Source organism: Leptodactylus fuscus, chromosome 11, assembly GCF_031893055.1.
Source record: "Leptodactylus fuscus isolate aLepFus1 chromosome 11, aLepFus1.hap2, whole genome shotgun sequence".
NCBI classification, from domain to species: Eukaryota; Metazoa; Chordata; class Amphibia; order Anura; family Leptodactylidae; genus Leptodactylus; species Leptodactylus fuscus.
In genome coordinates this window covers 12496970-12519774 of record NC_134275.1, presented here as the reverse complement: position 1 = coordinate 12519774, position 22805 = coordinate 12496970, and the positions used below count along the sequence as shown (strand labels likewise).

The 22805-nt window shown below is 50.6% G+C and overlaps 1 protein-coding gene across 1 annotated transcript; it reads left to right on the top strand.

Annotated features, from left to right (window-relative positions):
• Positions 1-1217: 1217 nt before the first annotated feature.
• Positions 1218-21471, top strand: PHF19 (PHD finger protein 19). Its single transcript, XM_075260734.1, has 15 exons — positions 1218-1285; positions 7741-7937; positions 8184-8265; positions 9177-9272; positions 10949-11049; positions 12944-13092; positions 14805-14900; positions 15444-15512; positions 16190-16310; positions 19035-19102; positions 19341-19508; positions 19594-19681; positions 19768-19853; positions 20005-20100; positions 21085-21471. Exons 2-15 carry the CDS (start codon positions 7746-7748, stop codon positions 21431-21433), a joined length of 1761 nt encoding a protein of 586 aa, XP_075116835.1. The 5' UTR covers positions 1218-1285; positions 7741-7745; the 3' UTR covers positions 21434-21471.
• The last annotated feature ends 1334 nt before the right edge of the window (positions 21472-22805 follow it).

The following is a 22805-nucleotide window of genomic DNA, read 5'->3' as shown; positions in this document are numbered from 1 at the left end:
AGTATATACAGTGTGAATAGTACACAGGGCAGTATATACAGTAAGGAAAGTACACAGGGCAGTATATACAGGGAGGAAAGTACACAGGGCAGTATATACAGTGAGGAGAGTACACAGGGCAGTATATACAGTGAGGAAAGTACACACGGCAGTATATACAGGGAGGAAAGTACACAGGGCAGTATATACAGAGCGGAAAGTACAAAGGGCAGTATATACAGTGAGGAGAGTACACAGGGCAGTATATACAGGGAGGCAAGTACACAGGGCAGTATATACAGTGAGAATAGTACACACGGCAGTATATACAGTGAGGAGAGTACACAGGGCAGTATATACAGTGAGGAGAGTACACAGGGTAGTATATACAGGGAGGAAAGTACACAGGGTAGTATATACAGGGAGGAAAGTACACCGGGCAGTATATACAGTGAGAATAGTACACAGGGCAGTATATACAGGGAGGAAAGTACACAGGACAGTATATACAGGGAGGAAAGTACACAGGACAGTATACACAGTACAGTACACACGGGGCAGTATATACAGTACAGTACACAGGGCAGTATATACAGTACAGTACACACGGGGCAGTATGTACAGGGAGGAAGGTACACAGGACAATATATACAGTACACTACACAGGGCAGTATATACAGTACAGTACACATGACAGTATATACAGGACAGTACAGTACACAGGGCAGTATATACAGTACAGTACACAGGAAAGTATATACAGTACACACGGGGCAGTATATGCAGTACAGTACACAGGACAGTATATACAGTACAGTACAGTACACAGGGCAGTATATACAGGACAGTACACAGGGCAGTATATACAGTACAGTACACAGGGCAGTATATACAGTACAGTACACAGGAAAGTATATACAGTACACACGGGGCAGTATATACAGTACAGTACACAGGGCAGTATATACAGTACAGTACACAGGGCAGTATATACAGTACAGTACACAGGGCAGTATATACAGTACAGTACACAAGGGGCAGTCTATACAGTACAGTACACACGGGGCAGTGATGCGCTCTTCCGTCCCCTCCTGTCGCTGCCATGTGCAGGGCTGTGCGGCTTGTGTGCGGTGCGGCCCCCGGGCAGGCGGGGGTCTGTGCGGCCAATGATGGAGTCCGGGGGCGGCGGGGAGGGGGATCCTCATTACATAAGACAAACGTCAATAATTCGCGGGAAAACTGACGGCGGCTGAACATGGCGAAGAGCGGGGGAGCGGCCTGCGGTACCGCACTGTGAGGAAGACAGGTGAGCGCGGGAGAATGACCAGCGGTACCGCACGGTCAGGGAGAGAGGGGGGAACGGGGAAGCCCGGGAGGTGGACTGCGGTACCGCACTGTCAGGGAGCCGCGGGAGAGCCTGGGGGTGATATACTGAGGGAACATGACAGGAGCCCCGACATATACTGAGGTAACCCCGACATGTCAGGACCCCACATATACTGAGGTAACATGACAGGACCCCACATATACTGAGGTAACCCCCCGACATGTCAGGACCCCCACATATACTGAGGTAACCCCCCGACATGTCAGGACCCCCACATATACTGAGGTAACATGACAGGACCCCATATATACTGAGGTAACATGACAGGACCCCACATATACTGAGGTAACATGACAGGACCCCACATATACTGAGGTAACATGACAGGACCCCACATATACTGAGGTAACATGTCAGGACCCCACATATACTGAGGTAACCCCCCGACATGTCAGGACCCCCACATATACTGAGGTAACCCCCCCCGACATGTCAGGACCCCCACATATACTGAGGTAACCCCCCGACATGTAAGGAGCCCTCATATACTGAGGTAACCCCCCGACATGTCAGGAGCCCTCATATACTGAGGTAACCCCCCTGAGATGTCAGGACTCTCACATATACTGAGGTAACCCCCGACATGTCAGGACCCCCATATATACTGAGGTAACCCCCCGACATGTCAGGACCCCACATATACTGAGGTAACCCCCCGACATGTCAGGACCCCACATATACTGAGGTAACCCCCCGACATGTCAGGACCCCACATATACTGAGGTAACCCCGACATGTCAGGACTCTCACATATACTGAGGTAACCCCCGACATGTCAGGAGCCCCACATATACTGAGGTAACCCCGACATGTCAGGACTCTCACATATACTGAGGTAACCCCCGACATGTCAGGAGCCCCACATATACTGAGGTAACCCCCCGACATGTCAGGACCCCCCACATATACTGAGGTAACACCGACATGTCAGGACCCCACATATACTGAGGTAACCCCGACATGTCAGGACCCCACATATACTGAGGTAACCCCCCGACATGTCAGGACCCCACATATACTGAGGTAACCCCGACATGTCAGGACCCCACATATACTGAGGTAACCCCCCGACATGTCAGGAGCCCTCATATACTGAGGTAACCCCCCGACATGTCAGGAGCCCTCATATACTGAGGTAACCCCCCGACATGTCAGGAGCCCTCATATACTGAGGTAACCCCCCTGAGATGTCAGGACTCTCACATATACTGAGGTAACCCCCGACATGTCAGGACCCCCATATATACTGAGGTATCCCCCCCCCCCCCCCCCCGACATGTCAGGACCCCCACCTATACTGAGGTAACCCCCCGACTTGTCAGGACCCCCACATATACTGAGGTAACCCCCTGAGATGCCAGGACTCTCACATATACTGAGGTAACCCCCGACATGTCAGGACCCCACATATACTGAGGTCCCCCCCCCCCCCCCCCGACATGTCAGGACCCCCACATATACTGAGGTTTCCCCCCCCCCCCGACATGTCAGGACCCCACATATACTGAGGAACCCCCCCCCACACATGTCAGGACCCCCACATATACTGAGGTAACCCCCCCCCCCCCCCCCCCCGACATGTCAGGACCCCCCACATATACTGAGGTAACCCCCCCGACATGTCAGGAGCCCCACATATACTGAGGTAACCCCCCGACATGTCAGGACCCCACATATACTGAGGTAACCCCCCGACATGTCAGGACCCCACATATACTGAGGTAACCCCCCGACATGTCAGGACCCCACATATACTGAGGTAACCCCCCGACATGTCAGGACCCCACATATACTGAGGTAACCCCGACATGTCAGGACCCCACATATACTGAGGTAACCCCGACATGTCAGGACCCCACATATACTGAGGAACCCCCCCACACACATGTCAGGACCCCCACATATACTGAGGTAACCCCCCGACATGTCAGGACCCCACACATATACTGAGGTAACCCCCCGACATGTCAGGAGCCCCACATATACTGAGGTAACCCCCCCGACATGTCAGGACCCCCCACATATACTGAGGTAACCCCCCGACATGTCAGGACCCCCCACATATACTGAGGTAACCCCGACATGTCAGGACCCCACATATACTGAGGTAACCCCGACATGTCAGGACCCCACATATACTGAGGAACCCCCCCCCACACATGTCAGGACCCCCACATATACTGAGGTAACCCCCCCGACATGTCAGGAGCCCCACATATACTGAGGTAACCCCCCGACATGTCAGGACCCCACATATACTGAGGAACCCCCCCCCACACATGTCAGGACCCCCACATATACTGAGGTAACCCCCCCCCCCCCCCCCCCCGACATGTCAGGACCCCCCACATATACTGAGGTAACCCCCCGACATGTCAGGACCCCCCACATATACTGAGGTAACCCCGACATGTCAGGACCCCACATATACTGAGGTAACCCCGACATGTCAGGACCCCACATATACTGAGGAACCCCCCCCCACACATGTCAGGACCCCCACATATACTGAGGTAACCCCCCCCCCCCCCCGACATGTCAGGACCCCCCACATATACTGAGGTAACCCCCCCGACATGTCAGGAGCCCCACATATACTGAGGTAACCCCCCGACATGTCAGGACCCCACATATACTGAGGTAACCCCCCGACATGTCAGGACCCCACATATACTGAGGTTACCCCCCGACATGTCAGGACCCCACATATACTGAGGTAACCCCCCGACATGTGAGGACCCTACATATACTGAGGTAACCCCCCCGACATGTCAGGACCCCACATATACTGAGGTAACCCCCCGACATGTCAGGACCCCCACATATACTGAGGTAACCCCCCCGACATGTCAGGACCCCACATATACTGAGGTAACCCCGACATGTCAGGACCCCACATATACTGAGGTAACCCCCCGACATGTCAGGAGCCCCACATATACTGAGGTAACCCCCCGACATGTCAGGACCCCCCACATATACTGAGGTAACCCCGACATGTCAGGACCCCACATATACTGAGGTAACCCCGACATGTCAGGACCCCACATATACTGAGGTAACCCCCCGACATGTCAGGACCCCACATATACTGAGGTAACCCCGACATGTCAGGACCCCACATATACTGAGGTAACCCCCCGACATGTAAGGAGCCCTCATATACTGAGGTAACCCCCCGACATGTCAGGAGCCCTCATATACTGAGGTAACCCCCCTGAGATGTCAGGACTCTCACATATACTGAGGTAACCCCCGACATGTCAGGACCCCCAAATATACTGAGGTATCCCCCCCCCCCCCCCCGACATGTCAGGACCCCCACCTATACTGAGGTAACCCCGACATGTCAGGACCCCCACCTATACTGAGGTAACCCCCCGACTTGTCAGGACCCCCACATATACTGAGGTAACCCCCTGAGATGCCAGGACTCTCACATATACTGAGGTAACCCCCGACATGTCAGGACCCCACATATACTGAGGTTCCCCCCCCCCGACATGTCAGGACCCCCACATACACTGAGGTTTCCCCCCCTTCCCGACATGTCAGGACCCCACATATACTGAGGAAACACCCCCCCCCCCCCCCCCCACATGTCAGGACCCCACATATACTGAGGTAACCCCGAGGAGCGGCTGATCTGCAGCGGTGCAGGTAGTTGTAGACTTTGTGTGATATATTCCTGCGGATCTCCAGCAGTCAGACATTAGGGTGTGCTCATTGTAGCTTAGTCTGGACTAGAGATGAGCGAGTACTGTTCGGATCAGCCGATCCGAACAGCACGCTCCATAGAAATGAATGGATGCACCTGGTACTTCCGCTTGGACGTAGCCGGTGCGCTTAACCCCCCGCGTGCCGGCTACGTCCATTCATTTCTATGCGAGCGTGCTGTTCGGATGACCCGAACAGTACTCGCTCATCTCTAGTCTGGACGTCTTCACTCATTCATACTGCTGCTGTGTCTGGATTCCCAGGTCCCTGGTGCTGCGGTTCCGTCCTGGTGCTCACTGTGGGCCGCCATGACAGTGCGATCTCTTCATAGTAAAGACCTGTGCATTACCCATGTAGTGACACCACCACAAATTACCATGTCACCCCGTGATTCCTGCTCTAATGTAAGTAAACGGGGTCACGCGGTGACCCCAAGGATGCAAATAGATGGTGCTTTGGGAGCTTGACGTGTCGCATTTCAGGTGAATTCTGCCCGAGACGTTCCATTGACAGGAGACACGTACACCATCAACGTGAAATGAAGGCAAATACAGCGCCAAAATCCACATCCATTTTTGTGTCCCATCCCTGAAGCAGAAGTATTCTGCCTGACAAACTCGGTGTTAAATTCCTATGTGCGAACACCCCCTTAGGGTCAGCGTGTAACTCCATTCAGTGACAGTGTTAATGTAGCCCCACCCTCAGTGTAGCCTGCGCCTGGTTGTCAGAAGATTGAGTGTTATGTGTTAGTGCCACACCACCTGACAACCATAGGTAAGTGCACGGCGTCACCCGGCGCCCCTGAGGGTGCAGTGTCAAAAACCTCTCCAACAGAAGGTCACAATGTGAGGAGTGGAGGGTGCGAGGCCACAGTCACCGCCCAAGTCTTATAAGTGGCCCCGACCTGTTATCTGCTCCAAACTTGGGCCCCCTATGAGAAGAAGCCCACTAGTCACAGACTAAGGGTGAATTCACACTGAGTAAACGCTAGCTTATTCTGAACGTAAAACACGTTCAGAATAAGCGGCGTCTAAAGCAGCTCCATTCATCTCTATGGGAGCCGGCATACGAGCGCTCCCCATAGAAATGAATGGGCTGCTTCTTTCACTCCGTGCAGTCCCATTGAAGTGAATGGGGAGTGCCGGCGTGTACGCTCCGGCATGAGCAGAGCTTGCCGTATACGCCGGCACTCCCCATTCACTTCAATGGGACTGCACGGAGTGAAAGAAGCAGCCCATTCATTTCTATGGGGAGCGCTCGTATGCCGGCTCCCATAGAGATGAATGGAGCTGCTTTAGACGCCGCTTATTCTGAACGTGTTTTACGTTCAGAATAAGCTAGCGTTTACTCAGTGTGAATGCACCCTTAGATTGTAGGGCGGGGCCACACGGTGGCTCAGTGGTTAGCACTGCAGCGCTGGAGTCCTGGTGTTCAAATCCCGCCAAGGGCAAAAAACCATCTGCAAGGAGTTTGTATGTTCTCCCCGTGTCTGCATGGGTTTCCATCCCATATTCCAAAGACATACTGATAGGGAAAAATGTAGATTGTGAGCTCTATGTGGGGCTCATAAGATTGTAGGGCAGTCACCGGGGTCACCACAGCGCTCACACCTGCTGGACTATCCGTCATTGTGTGGCCTGGTCATGTGATTCTCGGTGCAGCCGCTATTACAAGGGGCCCCACTTCAGTTACACTAGGGATATTGGGGGTCATTGTCCACTGCCGGCCTAGGGTCACCCATCTGTCCATCTTCATGCTTCCCTGCTGACTCCCAGGCATGAGGTGCCCGGCGGCCATCATTATGTGCCCCTGCTGACTCCCAGGCATGGGGTGCCCGGCGGCCATCATCATGTGTCCCTGCTGACTCCCAGGCATGGGGTGCCCGGCGGCCATCATCATGTGTCCCTGCTGACTCCCAGGCATGGGGTGCCCGGCGGCCATCTTCTATGAGGCCCCTCTTTCTGTATGTGCTCTGTATGTCACTTGCTGGAGTACACGTCGTCCCGGAGTTCCCCTTTTACCAGATCTGACAAGATATGAAAGCAGCCGGTGCGGAGATCAGGACGTGTCCCACAGTGGTATGTGCAGAGCACCTCACCGGGGGGAAGATGGGGGGGGGGCCTTGTGTTCTTGAGGTTTTACATTATTAGAAAACAGGAAATACAAATTACAGCAAAGATTTCCGCTGTAACCTTAAGATTGTGAATAAGAGATCACTGGCAGAGCGAGGAGGCGACGGGGTGAGTAACCACTAGGGGGAGGTAATAGGGATGTGCAAGTACTAGACTGTAAGCTCTGCAGGCGACATGCTGCAGCTGCTGCAGAACCTCCTCACAAGATGTTGATTTGGATGTTGAGCACGGGCTGATTCTCCCTGAGCTCCTGTCTCTGAATGACGGGGTGACACAGGAACAGGAAGCTGCCACTGACTCATAAACAGAACTGCCCCGACCTCATTAACTGCTTCATGTCTGGGGGTGGCAGGTGCAGGGAGCGACATGGACCTAAGTACCCTCAGCTCCCTGAGGTGAATGCGCTCAGAAGGGTGGAGTGCAGAGGTCAGTGAAATGACAAGTCACATCTGGTTAACCCTTCATTCACACTGACTGTTATATTGCTCTGCCGTCACCTTATAACTTGTCATGTGTTATGTCCAGCAGCCATGGAGGAGCGGAGCCTGGAGCCAGCACTGCGAGATGTCTACACCTCCTGCGGGCACCTTCACCGATCAGCCATGGAATCTTCTGCAAAGAACGGGGAAGGCTGCTCAGACCTGATGGTCAGTCAAGCTGAGGGTCAGTACGTGCTGTGCCGCTGGACAGACGGCCTCTATTACCTCGGGAAAATTAAGAGGGTAAGTGCAAAGTAGAGTCTGGGGAATTACTGGTGAAGATGGCACCCCATGTCTGGACCCTCACCCCTCCCCACCCCATGTCAGGACGCCCCCCATCCCATGTCTGGACCCCCACCCCATGTCTGGACCCCCACCCAATTCCTCATTTTGCATTTTTATTCCTCCTTGTATTTGCGTGCAGTAAGCTGGCGCAGTCTGTTGGGGGTTGTAGTCTCATGTTGTAAGGTGCGGCGCTCTGTCTTGTAGGTGAGCAGTACAAAGCAGAGCTGCCTCGTGACCTTCGAAGACAACTCCAAGTACTGGGTCCTATGGAAGGACATTCAGCACGGTGAGTTACCAGCGCCTGGTGTGCAGGGTCCGTATATCAGGGTGTTATATACAGTATACACAGGGCTACAAAACCTTCCTATAGTGGGCACACATGGAGAGCCTCAGATAACTCCTCTGGACAGAAGTCACAAATGCTCCGTTCTAGGTCCATTGAGTACTTAGGATGTGAATAGGATGGAGGCCTGACTGTGCACTACAGGTAGCTTTGCTGCAATGTGTCAGCGCAGATGGATTAGCCTGGATACAGAATATTCCCTATACTGTACACTGGCGATACCCAACAGGGCTGCCTAGGAAACCCACTGGACGGCCCTACACCCTGGTTGGGAAGATGACCACATGCCTTTGTGCCCTTAGGACCTTTTTTTGTCTTTTGGTGATCATTTGCTAGGGGTGTCCTGAGGGAATGTTTTTTTTCTTTCTGAAAAGGTTGGGAAGCTCTGCTGTAGACTTGTAGCAAACCCTCAGCTCGGAGGCATTAATCCAGGACGTGGTTCTCTGGGCGGCCATATTATTCGTCGGTCTCGGCAGGATCGGATGACCGTTCATTGGTCGACAGTGTAGTAGTCTATGGTACTAGTAATGGACCAAGGAGACATTGCCATTATATGTATGAAAACATTGTAAAGATAAGAGAAACCCAGTGAGCAATGGGCCTGTTATTATGGGGGGATTCTGACTATATCGAGGCTACACTACTGCCTTGTTTACCTTGTTTATAAGCTGCTATTATAAGGTACGACAAGGCAGAAATCTGTAATAAGACAAGGAGAATCTCATCTTATTCTACACCAATGAACAACCTCCTGTAATGTCACCATATATTGTGACCGCAGATCATAGTCATGTCACACTACCATCCATATATACTGTATACTGCTCCCCTAATCTCTTGTACTGTGCTCACAGCCGGGGTACCTGGAGAGGAGCCCAAGTGTAATATCTGCATGGGAAAGACCAAAGCCCCGCTGAACGAGATCCTCATCTGTGGAAAGTGTGGACTTGGTAAGTGACATTGTGATAATGAGAGGCGGACACTCTGGGTACGGGATAATTACAGGCGGACACTTGGGGTACAGGATAATGACAGGTGGACACTCGGGGTATGGAATAATGACAGGTGGACACTCGGGGTATGGAATAATGACAGGTGGACACTCGGGGTATGGGATAATGACAGGCTGACACATGGGGTACAGGATAATGACAGGCTGACACTGGGGGTACAGGATAATGACAGGCTGACACTTGGGGTACAGGATAATGACAGGCTGATACTCGGGGTACAGGATAATGACAGGCTGATACTCGGGGTACAGGATAATGACAGGCTGATACTCGGGGTACAGGATAATGACAGGCTGACACTCGGGGTACAGGATAATGACAGGCTGACACTCTGGGTACAGGATAATGACAGACTGACACTCGGGGTACAAGATAATGACAGGCTGACACTCGGGGTACAGGGTAATGACAGGCTGACACTCGGGGTACAGGGTAATGACAGGCTGACACTCGGGGTACAGGGTAATGACAGGCTGACACTCGGGGTACAGGATAATGACAGGCTGACACTCTGGGTACAGGATAATGACAGGCTGACACTCGGGGTACAGGGTAATGACAGGCTGACACTCGGGGTACAGGGTAATGACAGGCCATTTCCCCGCCACTTCTAGCACTTATAATAATGGTTACATATCTACAGCAGCTATAGATCAGATTTTCCGGGGGTGTGCCCCTTTAATACAGTGTGATATAGTCCGTGTATAATTCTGCCTCACACAGCGGCCGCCGGTTATTACTGGGAAAGATGAAGCTTTCAGTCTGGGTGATTGTCGCTGAAAACTGTCTTATAAGCAGATTAGACCTTAATTATTACTGTATGTGTCCTGACTGCTGGGGGGGGCGCCAGATATGTCCATGGAGACTTCAGGAATAAAGCCTCTGTTCACACTGATATTTCCTGGTGCTCAGGTTTTCCGCCAGGCGTAGACTCTGACTTCTCAGCCACAATAGTTTCCTGACAGTCGCCCCACAATTGTACTTTGTCCTGCTGGTGACCATAAAATATCTGCACCCCGAGTTATGTATAAGAAGCTTCACCCTGGTGTCATGGAAAGTCCTGCAGCTCTCATAGACTCATCCTGCTCACACAGCTGATGGCTTGTTACAATGTATCAGTGATACTCTACTGACGTCTCTCCTGCTCACACAGCTGATGGCTTGTTACAATGTATCAGTGATACTCAGACATCTCTCCTGCTCACACAGCTGATGGCTTCTTACAATGTATCGGTGATAATCTGCTCACACAGCTGATGTGTTGTTACAATGTATAGGTGATACTCTGCTGACATCTCTCCTGCTCACACAGCTGATGGCTTGTTACAATGTATCAGTGATACTCAGACATCTCTCCTGCTCACACAGCTGATGGCTTGTTACATTGTATTGGTGATACTCTGCTGACATCTCTCCTGCTCTGCAGCTTTGCTCCAGTGTATCAGTGACAGACCATTTCATGATGTATTGAGGAGCAGCCCATGAGATCACAGACGTGTATCGGATTGATCAGCAGAGCAGGCCGCCTCCTCCTTGCCATTTCTCACACAGTCTTTTATGTTCCTGGCTCGGGTTTTTTGCCTCCTTGATGCTTAGTGTATTCTGGTTTTCAGGATATCATCAGAAGTGTCACATCCCGGCGGTGGAAAGTGGAGAGAATGGGATCCTGGAGCCGTGGTTCTGCAGACGCTGCATCTTTGTCCTGGCTGTCAGGGTAAGAGCGAATGGTCATCTATGGCCGACCTGCAACTATAAAGTGAGACCCAGTGAGACTCAGACATCCAGCGCTCCACAAACATGGCACAGCTGGGTGGTTTTCCCACTCAGGACCTCAAGATAGCTGGTTGGAGCCTCCTTAGGAGTTCTCATGGTGACTGTATTGCTTTTCACCCAGCTTTCTAGAGCTTATGAATGTAATGTGGCTTAGACATGCATTGATAAATGACTGCACGGTGAGATAGATTTGTTGTTCAGAGCTTTAGGAAAGCTGAGTGACAGGCCCACTGTGAGCTGTAATAGCAGTGGACTGCACTAGGGAGCAGCACCAAGAGCAACCACTAGGGAGCAGCACAGCACCAAGAGCGACCACTAGGGAGCGGCACCAAGAGTGACCACTAGGGAGTAGAGATGAGCGAACAGGAAAATGCTCGATATTCGTTTCGAATAGCCGCTCAATATTCGACTATTCGAACGAATATCGAACCCCTTTATAGTCTATGGGAGAAAATGCTTCGCTACAGGGGATCCCACCATTTGACTCAGGGGAGTCACCAAGTCCACTATGACACCCCAGGAAATAATGCCAACACCCTGGAATGCAACTGGGACAGCAGGGGAAGCATGTGTGGGGGCATCAAGTACCTTTATTATGTCGGGATCCCCTGTCAGCTTGCGATATGCCGGAGCTGACTTTTTCCCATAGGAATGTATTGACCAGCGTTGATTGGCCAGTGTACTGCATTCGGCCAATCAACGCTGGTTCTGCCTGAGGAGGCGGAGTCTAAAATCGGTCCTCAGCAGTTTCCATTCTGGTCCGATTTTAGACCCCGCCTCCTCCGGCAGAACCAGCGTTGATTGGCCGAATGCTATACAATGGCCAATCAACGCTGGTCAATGCATTCCTATGGCGAGATGAAGCAGACCTAGCCGTGCTGCACCCAATCATCCCTCCAACTACTCCTCCTGTCACACACACAGCTCTGCACTACTGCCAACCATCCCTCCATCTACTCCTCCTGTCACACACATCTCTGGTGTAACAGAGCTCAGCACACACTCAGCTCTGCTACATCTCTACACTCTGTTGTAGAGATGTAGCAGAGCTGATTGTGTGCTGAGCTCTGCTACACACGAGATGTGTGTGACAGGAGGATTAGATGGAGGGATGGTTGGGAGTAGTGCAGATACACCGGAGATGTAGCAGAGCTGGCCGATGTTAGCAGTCTGATGCAGCAGAGCTGAGTGTGTTAGTCTGCTGCATCTGACTGCTATATCTGCCAGCTCTGCTACATCGGGCCGTGTGCTCAGCTCAACTCCAGAGTAGTTGAGCTGAGTGTGCAGTATCGGATTAACCCCATCGAACGGAGTTCGCTCATCTCTACTAGGGAGCGGCACCAAGAGTGACCACTAGGGAGCGGCACAGCACCAAGAATGACCACTAGGGAGCGGCACCAAGAGCGACCACTAGGGAGCAGCACCATGAGCGAACACTAGGGAGCAGCACCAAGAGCAACCACTAGAGAGCAGCACAGCACCAGCTTGGCACATGAGGTTGGAGCCATCTATAGGCAGACATCACAACTTAACTCCACTGATACATTGTGACAAACCCTCTGCTGTAGACACAGTGACAGCCATAAGGCAGCCCCTTGAGGTTCCCCTTTGTTACTGTTTTTTCAGCCAAATACAGTTTAGAAGTTACCGGAGATCTTATCTAAACCCCAGCGAAAGGACTTGGGGCGATTGTTAAACGTGTCAGTGCTGAAGTTTCTGGGGAATCTGAAGATTTGTCTTGTACATAAATCATAAAGCATTAGTGTGTGTGTGAACAGATGCCAGAATTGTGCAGGTCAGTAATGACTCCTGGCTGATATTACACTGTCTTGCAGAAAGGAGGAGCTTTGAAGAAAGGTGCAATCGCAAAGACCCTGCAGGCGGTGAAGATGTTCCTGACGTACTGCCCGGAGGAGCTGGACTGGGACTCTGCTCACAGAACCAACCAGCAGCAGTGTTATTGTTACTGCGGGGGCCCTGGAGAGTAAGAGACACGATACACATATATATACACCAATATACCTTTACACATGTACACATACACTTACACATATACATACACACTCATATACATATATACTGTGGGGGAGGGGGCTCGGTAGCAGCAGTGGTGCGACCTACACAGTCAAGACAGGGACACAAAATGCAGCAAACTGGTTGCAGCAAAAACAGCAACTAACCACAGAAGTCTGTACGTGGGGTTATTACCAACCACACAACCAAAACAAAATAGCACAGGGACTCTCGCCGGACTCTCAGTGTTTCCAGACAGCACCTGGCTCTTCCACTCTCCCCCCCAGGAATTGCCATTATCTGCAGCCTCTTATGGGTCAGCAATGAGCCTCAGGATCTACACCTGTGCTGAGGCCTACTCAGGGGTGGACCTAGCCTCTCTGCTGACTGGGGTGCACAATCAAAATATGTCCCCCCCCCCCCCCTCGACTGAATACCGGGGATGGGGGTGTGTGCTAGTGGTAACATTACAGTAAATACAATGCAGTAATATTTTGTTACTCACAGGAGACGTCTTCTCACAGTTCTCGTCTCTTCCCTTTGGACCGCCATGACCACTTCTTCCAGCTGTGACTTGTCTCTGTAAAGTTTGCAACACAGACATCTTTGACTCCTCACTTCTCCACACTATATATATTTATTTTTATATATACCTTCTATTCTATAAATGTCCCTTGCATGTGGAATTATGCCCCACAGCATCCTCTGTAGCCTATATTATTTTCCACAGTGGCACAATAGACTGTGGGGCATAATAGAGGTTGCAGGGGCCGCTGTGGGGTATAATAGAGGTTGCAGGGGCAGCTGTTATGGTATTTATTATACTCCGGGGTCTAATAAGTATAATCAGAACCCCAGGGGAGGGGAGGGAACATAATAAACACTGTTACTCACCTCTCCTGAATCCGGTGTACAGACACACATTCATACACACATGGATATATACATACATACATACACACACACACTTTATTTCCGTCCACTTGGGTGAATATAAGAATCTCTGGGATCTTCCTATCGAAGTCTGTGCTCTTGTTCTCTGTTATCAGCCCCTCTCCTGCTGTGACATCCCTCACATCAGAAAAGATGGGCTACAGCTTACGAAGAAGTTTATGTGCCAAAAAAACTGGCGTCCATGTCTTACACCCCATTACCTGCGTTTTACAAACAGTTGTTGCACCTCATCCGGTGGTGGGTGGGGCTTGTTGAAAAAGGGGTGGGGTGTAAAGTGCACCAAATTATCAGACACTTAGGAAGATTTGGTGCAATTTAAGACAGTGTGGTGTCAGTTTATCTGCTCCCCACTTCCTCCCCCTGCCCACTCCATAGACTTCTGTGGATTGAGCAGTATAGCTTCAGGCGCGGGCTGATAACAGCAGGTAGTAGCTTCATAAACACAAAGCATTCAGGAGCGCAGCGTCTCTGTAATATGTACCGGGGTGTCCAAGGCTCCTGAATATCTGCTCAGCCTTATCATGGCTGTCTACATGGCGCTCAGGAACTTTGGAAAGCTGGATGATCCTGAGATAAAGATCCTGTAGTAGAAGTGTCCTCTTACAATGTTATACGGAGCAGTAGACGTCCCGACAGCCGGGATCCATTGCTGTGGCAGATAGTTATTATTATGTGGCTCCATCAATGGCCGCCGTGACTGATCTGAGCACGTCTGTCGTATTGTTGCAGGTGGTACCTGAAGATGATCCAGTGTTGCCGCTGTCGGCAGTGGTTCCACGAGGCCTGTATCCAGTGCCTGAATGAAGCCATGTTGTTTGGAGACAGGTACAGTCATTGCTCTGCGTCCCCCTCCCCACTTATAATGATGTCCAGTTATTTTTGGGGTCTCGGCTGTTACCAGGCATTAATTGGCGCAGAACTGACAGCGGCCGTACCCTGGGGTGGTCATGGCATGGGGCACGAGGGGTGGGAGAGAAAGATGATAGTATTGCATAGAGTTGTAAGTGACATCACAATGTCCGAAGGACGCAGATCTTTACACAGAGGGTACAACAGCTCTTAAAGGCAATGTCTTTATCATTTCTATCCATGGATAGCGTCAGTCTGGAGTGGCGGCTTTTACAATGAATTCTGTACATCTCTCTTCTAACACATGGGGCCGCCCTGTGCTACAGCTAAAACTTCCCCTGCCCTAATCCCTTCAGAAGCAGAAACATGGCCGCCCCCGGCTGACAGTGCTGTGTACAAGTAGGGGTGTCTTGTACTGGGGCAGGTGAGACAAGGGGGCAACTGTAATATGAATGAACCCGCAGACCCCCAGCAGCCTATCTCATACAGCAGAATTTAACCCTTTTGTTTTCTTTATAGGTTTTTCGTATTCTTTTGTTCGGTTTGTAACCACGGGGTGGAGTTTATCAAGCGACTGCCGCTGCGATGGTGAGAGCACAACGTGTCAGGACTGTGGCTTCATGGTCATTACGTGGTATTGTGGCTTATTCCTCCAAAGGTGCCGGCCTATACAAGGGGCCTATACAAGGGGCGTGGCTCAGTCATTATATATGTGCTAAGTTTATTACTCCATGTGTATGTCCACTTAGGAAAGATAAAGCTTGCAGAAAGGACGACAGTGTTCTGCCGCAGATGTTCTTATACTCGCTGATTTGGCGCAGCTTCCTCAAGGCTGACATTACTATGTGGTTCAGGGTCTTACTTCCTGGGGGTTATTTATCATCAGCCACTTGTCTTTTACACCGGTGTTACTATGGTGTGTATTTATGATGTCGGCGCCTCCTTGCGCACTTGTTAGGTTAGATGCGCCTTTTTTGGCCATGTGCACTTTGCCCCTTTGAATGCCCCTGCTTTACGCTGCCCGAGGTCTGAGGGTCATTTGTGCCTTTTATTTAACCCCTTTTTAAAAAGTCAAGTCACAAATACAGTGCGAAAGGATCTACGTGTAAGCCACGCCCCCTTCTCTCGCCAAAAATCTAAAGTGGCGACAGCGGCGATGACCTCTGGCAACAAATGCAAAATGTCTCCTAAATGAAATGTAAGGCAGAAAAAGACCTCAGAGAGGCGCGAGCAGCTGAATAATGTGCCCATTGTGCTTCCTCCAGGGTGGACATCGTTCACCTCGCTCTCTACAACCTCGGCGTCCTCAGTAAGAAGAAATACTTTGATTTTGAGGAGATCCTGACTTTTGTCAATGACAACTGGGAGCACCTGCAACTCGGGAAGGTAAGTAAGCGGAAAACCCGCAGCGCTAATTGTTACTGTATACTGAGCTGTATCTAATCCTATCCTGTGTGATACTGTCTGCTGAGCTGTGTATCTAATCCTATCCTGTATGATACTGTATACTGAGCTGTGTATCTAATCCTATCCTATGTGATACTGTATACTGAGCAGTGTATCTAATCCTATCCTGTGTGGTACTGTATACTAAGCTGTGTATCTAATCCTATCATGTGGGATACTGTCTGCTGAGCTGTGTATCTAATCCTATCCTGTTTGATACTGCTGAGCTGTGTATCTAATCCTATCCTGTGTGATACTGTCTGCTGAGCTGTGTATCTAATCCTATCCTGTGTGGTACTGTATACTAAGCTGTGTATCTAATCCTATCCTGTGTGGTACTGTATACTGAGCTGTGTATCTAATCCTATCCTGTGTGATACTGTCTGCTGAGCTGTGTAGCTGCCACCGATATTTGGAATTGATAGCATGAGATTGGAGGCAGAGATCCCACAAGTCGATGTTCTGGTGACTGCTGTGATCAATCTCTCACTTTGTTCTTTCTATAGACTGTATGTTTGCACTTCTATAGTCACCTGTCCCGCTCTATACTGACACTTCTCACCAGTCCTGCTCTATACTGACACTTCTCACCAGTCCCGCTCTATACTGACATTTCTCACCTGTCCCGCTCTATACTGACACGTCTCACCTGTCCCGCTCTATACTGACACGTCTCACCTGTCCCGCTCTATACTGACACGTCTCACCTGTCCCGCTCTATACTGACACTTCTCTCCTGTCCCGCTCTATACTGACACGTCTCACCTGTCCCGCTCTATACTGACACGTCTCACCTGTCCCGCTCTATACTGACACTTCTCACCTGTCCCGCTCTATACTGACATTTCTCACCTGTCCCGCTCTATACTGACACTTCTCTCCTGTCCCTATACTGACACTTCTCACCTGTCCCGCTCTACACTGACACCTCTCACCTGTCCCTATACTGACACTTCTCACCTGTCCCGCTCTATACTGACACTTCCCACCTGTCCCGCTCTATACTGACACGTCTCACATGTCCCGCTCTATACTGACCCTTCTCACCTGTCCCGCTCTACACTGACACTTCTCACCTGTCCCAGTCTATATTGACACTTCTCACCTGTCCCGCTCTATACTGACACTTCTCACCTGTCCCGCTCTATACTGACACTTCTCACCTGTCCCAGTCTATATTGACACTTCTCACCTGTCCCGCTCTATACTGACACTTCTCACCTGTCCCGCTCTATACTGACACTTCTCACCTGTCCCAGTCTATATTGACACTTCTCACCTGTCCCGCTCTATACTGACACTTCTCACCTGTCCCGCTCTATACTGACACTTCTCACCTGTCCCGCTCTATACTGACACTTCTCACCTGTCCCGCTCTGTACTGACACTTCTCACCTGTCCCGCTCTGTACTGACACTTCTCACCTGTCCCGCTCTATACTGACACTTCTCACCTGTCCCAGTCTATATTGACACTTCTCACCTGTCCCGCTCTATACTGACACTTCTCACCTGTCCCGCTCTATACTGACACTTCTCACCTGTCCCGCTCTATACTGACACTTCTCACCTGTCCCGCTCTATACTGACACTTCTCACCTGTCCCGATCAATACTGACACTTCTCACATGTCCCGCTCTATACTGGCACTTCTCACCTGTCCCGATCTATACTGACACTTCTCACCTGTCCCGATCTATACTGACACTTCTCACCTGTCCCGCTCTATACTGACACTTCTCACCTGTCCCGCTCTATACTGACACTTCTCACCTGTCCCAGTCTATATTGACACTTCTCACCTGTCCCGCTCTATACTGACACTTCTCACCTGTCCTGATCAATACTGACACTTCTCACCTGTCCCGCTCTGTACTGACACTTCTCACCTGTCCCGCTCTGTACTGACACTTCTCACCTGTCCCGCTCTGTACTGACACTTCTCACCTGTCCCGCTCTGTACTGACACTTCTCACCTGTCCCGCTCTATACTGACACTTCTCACCTGTCCCGCTCTGTACTGACACTTCTCACCTGTCCCGCTCTGTACTGACACTTCTCACCTGTCCCGCTCTATACTGACACTTCTCACCTGTCCTGATCAATACTGACACTTCTCACCTGTCCCGCTCTGTACTGACACTTCTCACCTGTCCCGCTCTGTACTGACACTTCTCACCTGTCCCGCTCTATACTGACACTTCTCACATGTCCCGCTCTGTACTGACACTTCTCACCTGTCCCGCTCTATATTGACACTTCTCACCTGTCCCAGTCTATATTGACACTTCTCACCTGTCCCGCTCTATACTGACACTTCTCACCTGTCCCGCTCTGTACTGACACTTCTCACCTGTCCCGCTCTATACTGACACTTCTCACCTGTCCCGCTCTGTACTGACACTTCTCACCTGTCCCGCTCTGTACTGACACTTCTCACCTGTCCCGCTCTGTACTGACACTTCTCACCTGTCCCGCTCTGTACTGACACTTCTCACCTGTCCCGCTCTGTACTGACACTTCTCACCTGTCCCGCTCTGTACTGACACTTCTCACCTGTCCCGCTCTGTACTGACACTTCTCACCTGTCCCGCTCTGTACTGACACTTCTCACCTGTCCCGGTCTATTCCGAGGCTTCTCACCCGTCAATCCTTGCACTTGTAGCTGTCGGTCACGCTGGTAGAAGATCGGGGGCAGCACCTTCTGGAAGCTTTAAACAGCTACAAAAGCAGGTGAGAGGCGTTTCCTGAGGGAATGTGGTGACAATGGAGGGTGCAGGGTAGTGTGCTGGGGTGGCGGTATGTTACCCTACCCAGGGCACATCATGGCCGCTCTGGAGCATTCACTGCATTGCTTATATAGCAGATCCAGTGATCTTGTGAGGTTACTGGGGGTCCTGGTGCACTTCACATTCTGAACATCATCTTGAGGATCTCATATATATATATATATATTGTAATTATATTTCAGGTTTCTTTATGGCAAAGAAATAAAGAGAAAAAAATGCATTTTCCGCCTCCGTATCCGGGTCCCGCCGAGTCCACCCAGTAAGCTCTTACCTGACAAGCTGCTGGGACAGACAGAGAACAGGTCTGGGGGTGACGTGAAGAAGAAGGCACGGAGCAAGTACAAAACCAGGTATTGTTGTGTGACGTGTCTAGCGCAGATCGGCCGCAGTGTCATCATGGCTGCATCTGACTATTCAATGTCTTGCCTGTTGCAGCCTGTTGCCCCGTGACCACCAGCGGCAGAAGAGGAGAGGCCTGTGCACGAAGCCGTCCCAGTTTCTCTTGGAGGATGCGATTCCCAGTGTCAGTGTCCCTTATCCTTCTCATTTCTCATTGTATACTTCCGCTCACCTTGGCATCTTCACACACATTTCCTCCTGACTTTACAGAGCGACTTCACCTCGGCTTGGAGCACAAACCACCACCTGGCCAGTATCTTTGACTTTACCTTGGATGAGATTCAAAGCCTAAAGAGGTAAATTCTGACAAGTCCGAACAATCTGAGACAATCTCTCCAGATCCGTTGTATTTGCCTCACTCATCGTTGTGCTGGCGCTTGCGCTCTGCTGCACAACATGCTGTGTTTATCCACCAGGTCCTGTAATGTATTTTCTTGTTGACTTTAGTGCAAGTTCTGGACAGAATTTCACTTCAGATCTGGATTCCAATGACGCCGCCAGTACGTCTGGTTCTGCATCTACCAGTCTGTCCTACGAGTCGCAGTAAGTGGCGCCGTTATTTGGTGCACAGCGGTACATGAAGGACATTGTGGCAGGTTCTTTACTCCAGAAACCAGGCTACTATTCCTGAAGGTTTGCTAAGATTGGATACAGGGTAGACCTTGTAGCCTGGACTCAGGCCTGACGGTCTGTTCACTGACGGCAAGCAGGGATCTAAGATTAGATGCAGGGTAGACCTTTTAGCCTAAACTCGGGGCTGACGGTCTGTTCACTGACAGCAAGCAGAGATCTAAGATTGGATACAGGGTAGACCTTGTAACCTAAACTCGGGGCTGACGGTCTGTTCACTGACAGCAAGCAGAGATCTAAGATTGGATACAGGGTAGACCTTGTAGCCTGGACTCGGGGCTGACGGTCTGTTCACTGACAGCAAGCAGAGATCTAAGATTGGATACAGGATAGACCTTGTAGCCTGGACTCAGGGCTGACTGTCTGTTCACTGACAGCAAGCAGAGATCTGGTAGATGTCAGGTGACTCAAAATACCTCATTGTTTCATGGTCAGAACAAATTTTTTGTGGCTTTAATCTTAATAACTCCCTTTACCTTGCCAGTAGCTGAATGAAGGGGCTCCGGAGCCCACAAAGCCTCTCCATTGTATACCAGGCACACAGCGCCTTCCATTGTATAGTGGTCATACCTGGTATTGCTGCTCAGTCCCATGTACTTAAGATGTGCTGACCAATAGATGTGACATCACAGGCTGTAAGGAGAGGGCACATCCCTCGCTCTGGGTTTGGCACAGGTTGGGGTCTCCCTTTTTTCCCCCCATTAAAACCCTTTGTTCCAAGTGTCATTATAACAGCCCACAGCGTATGTGAAAAACATTAAAAAGGCTCCTCAAAATGACTAGCAAGACCCGTAACTTGCCATAATCCCCTGCAACCCAAGGATATGTCATGAGTATTATAGTCCTGAACCATCCCTTTAACCTTCATGCTTTTTTTTTTTTTTTTTGTGGTTGCAGGGGCCATGTAGGAAGCAGGAAGAGAAAGCTGACTTCCAAGATGTATTCATCCTTTGACTCAAAGAGACGGGCTGTGAGCCATTGTGACCGCCAACACAGCTGCGCCAGCGAGTTGATAGAGTATACTAGGGCATCTGATTTCCAAGACAACAACATGGATGGCCATACCTACGAAAGCATCAGCGAAGACGACGTGTCGCTGCCGCACCTTAAGACCTCCATCACCAATTACTTTGGAGCTGCAGGCAGGTTGGCATGTGGAGAGAAGTACCAGGTCCTGGCGCGGAGAATCACTCCGGAGGGCAAAGTTCAGTATCTGGTAGAGTGGGATGGAACAACTCCATACTGAGAGAGTTATAGTCTAAGTATATATTGTGTATGTTAGTCAGATAAGCGGCGGCGGGGGAGGCAGGACTCCATGCTATGGGGCTGATGAGAGGCTCTGCTGCCGTCATGAGGGCGCTACTGTGTAAGTGTCAGAGACTTAGTAACTTGCTGCAATATGAAGAAAGCCCTTAATACAGGGGCAAAACCAAGTGGCCTTTCAGAATCCATTCCCTACAATGTGTATGGCGCAGTAATATGGCCGCCAGCATTCTCACTGACACCACAGAGTGGAGGACCAAAGACTTTGGCATTAGAGGCCTGACCAAGTAAAGCTTCATTGCTTGTTAGGCTCGGTTCACATTAGCATTTGGCTTCCGTTTGAGATTTTTTCGGCCAGTGTGCGGCAAGCAGACGGACCCCATTATAGTCTATGGGGTCCGTGTGCTTAACTGCACAGCGCTTGCAGTTGCTTTGGCATTCCGTTTGGGGGGTCCTCATGCAGACTCCTGCCGTATGGAAGCCAAACGCTAATGTGAACCGATCCTTAGACATGGTCACTGCCTGCACTTGTGGATACTGAATGAAGAGTCCACAGCTGAGGGTCTGGTACAGTGGAGTCTGTACAATCCTCTGCAAGCTAAATCTTCTGGACATCAGGTTTGATATACTGAACTATCTGGACAGGAGAGAGATTTGTGTGTGGCCTACAGAAGATTATGTAGACTTTACACCATTGTAGCAGATCCTCAGCTGTGAGAATCACTCACAACAATGGGGGGTCTGGAAATAGTGATTGTATCTGGTCAGACATGGACATAAGAGTCCGCGTGCTCTTGAAGTTCCTCCATACATGCTACACCATAACCCTGCGTCCTGCCCGGGCGCTGCACTCCGATCCTAGCAGTTTAACCCCTGAGGGGTCAGCAGCATCCATAGCATCTAAAGGGTTTGGCACAGGTTGGGGTCTCCCTTTTTCCCCCATTAAAACACTTTGTTCCAAGTGACATCATGACAGACCACAGCGTATGCAAAAAACAATAAAAATGCTCCCCAAAATAGGGCAGAAATGAATAGCAAGACCCGTAACTCGCCATAATACCCTGCATGTTACTACCGCTCCTCCACATCTGCACGCTGCAGCCTATTGTTGACCTGTGATTGGCTGGAGTGGTCACATGGGTCTTTGTACACTTCCAGCAGGGGGCGCCAGGACAGACGTTCAGAGCAGTTGCCCCCTTCCTACAGATTAGTTACAGCTCATGCACCTTAAATCTCCCTTATAGTGCGCTATGTCTCCATTATGAGTTACAGATAGGGAAGGGGCTGTGGTAACTATAGGTGGGCAGAGCTCTAACCCCCAGGATGGCTCCATTGTATTCAGGGTTTGTACTGAG

Bases quoted from the DNA above. Each gene is read 5' to 3' on its own strand.
- PHF19 (XM_075260734.1), top strand. From the start codon at position 7,746: ATGGAGGAGCGGAGCCTGGAGCCAGCACTGCGAGATGTCTACACCTCC. The intron at 15,513-16,189 runs GTGAGAGCACAA...TGCTTCCTCCAG, and splicing joins AAGCGACTGCCGCTGCGATG to GGTGGACATCGTTCACCTCG. The intron at 19,509-19,593 runs GTATTGTTGTGT...TGCCTGTTGCAG, and splicing joins CGGAGCAAGTACAAAACCAG to CCTGTTGCCCCGTGACCACC.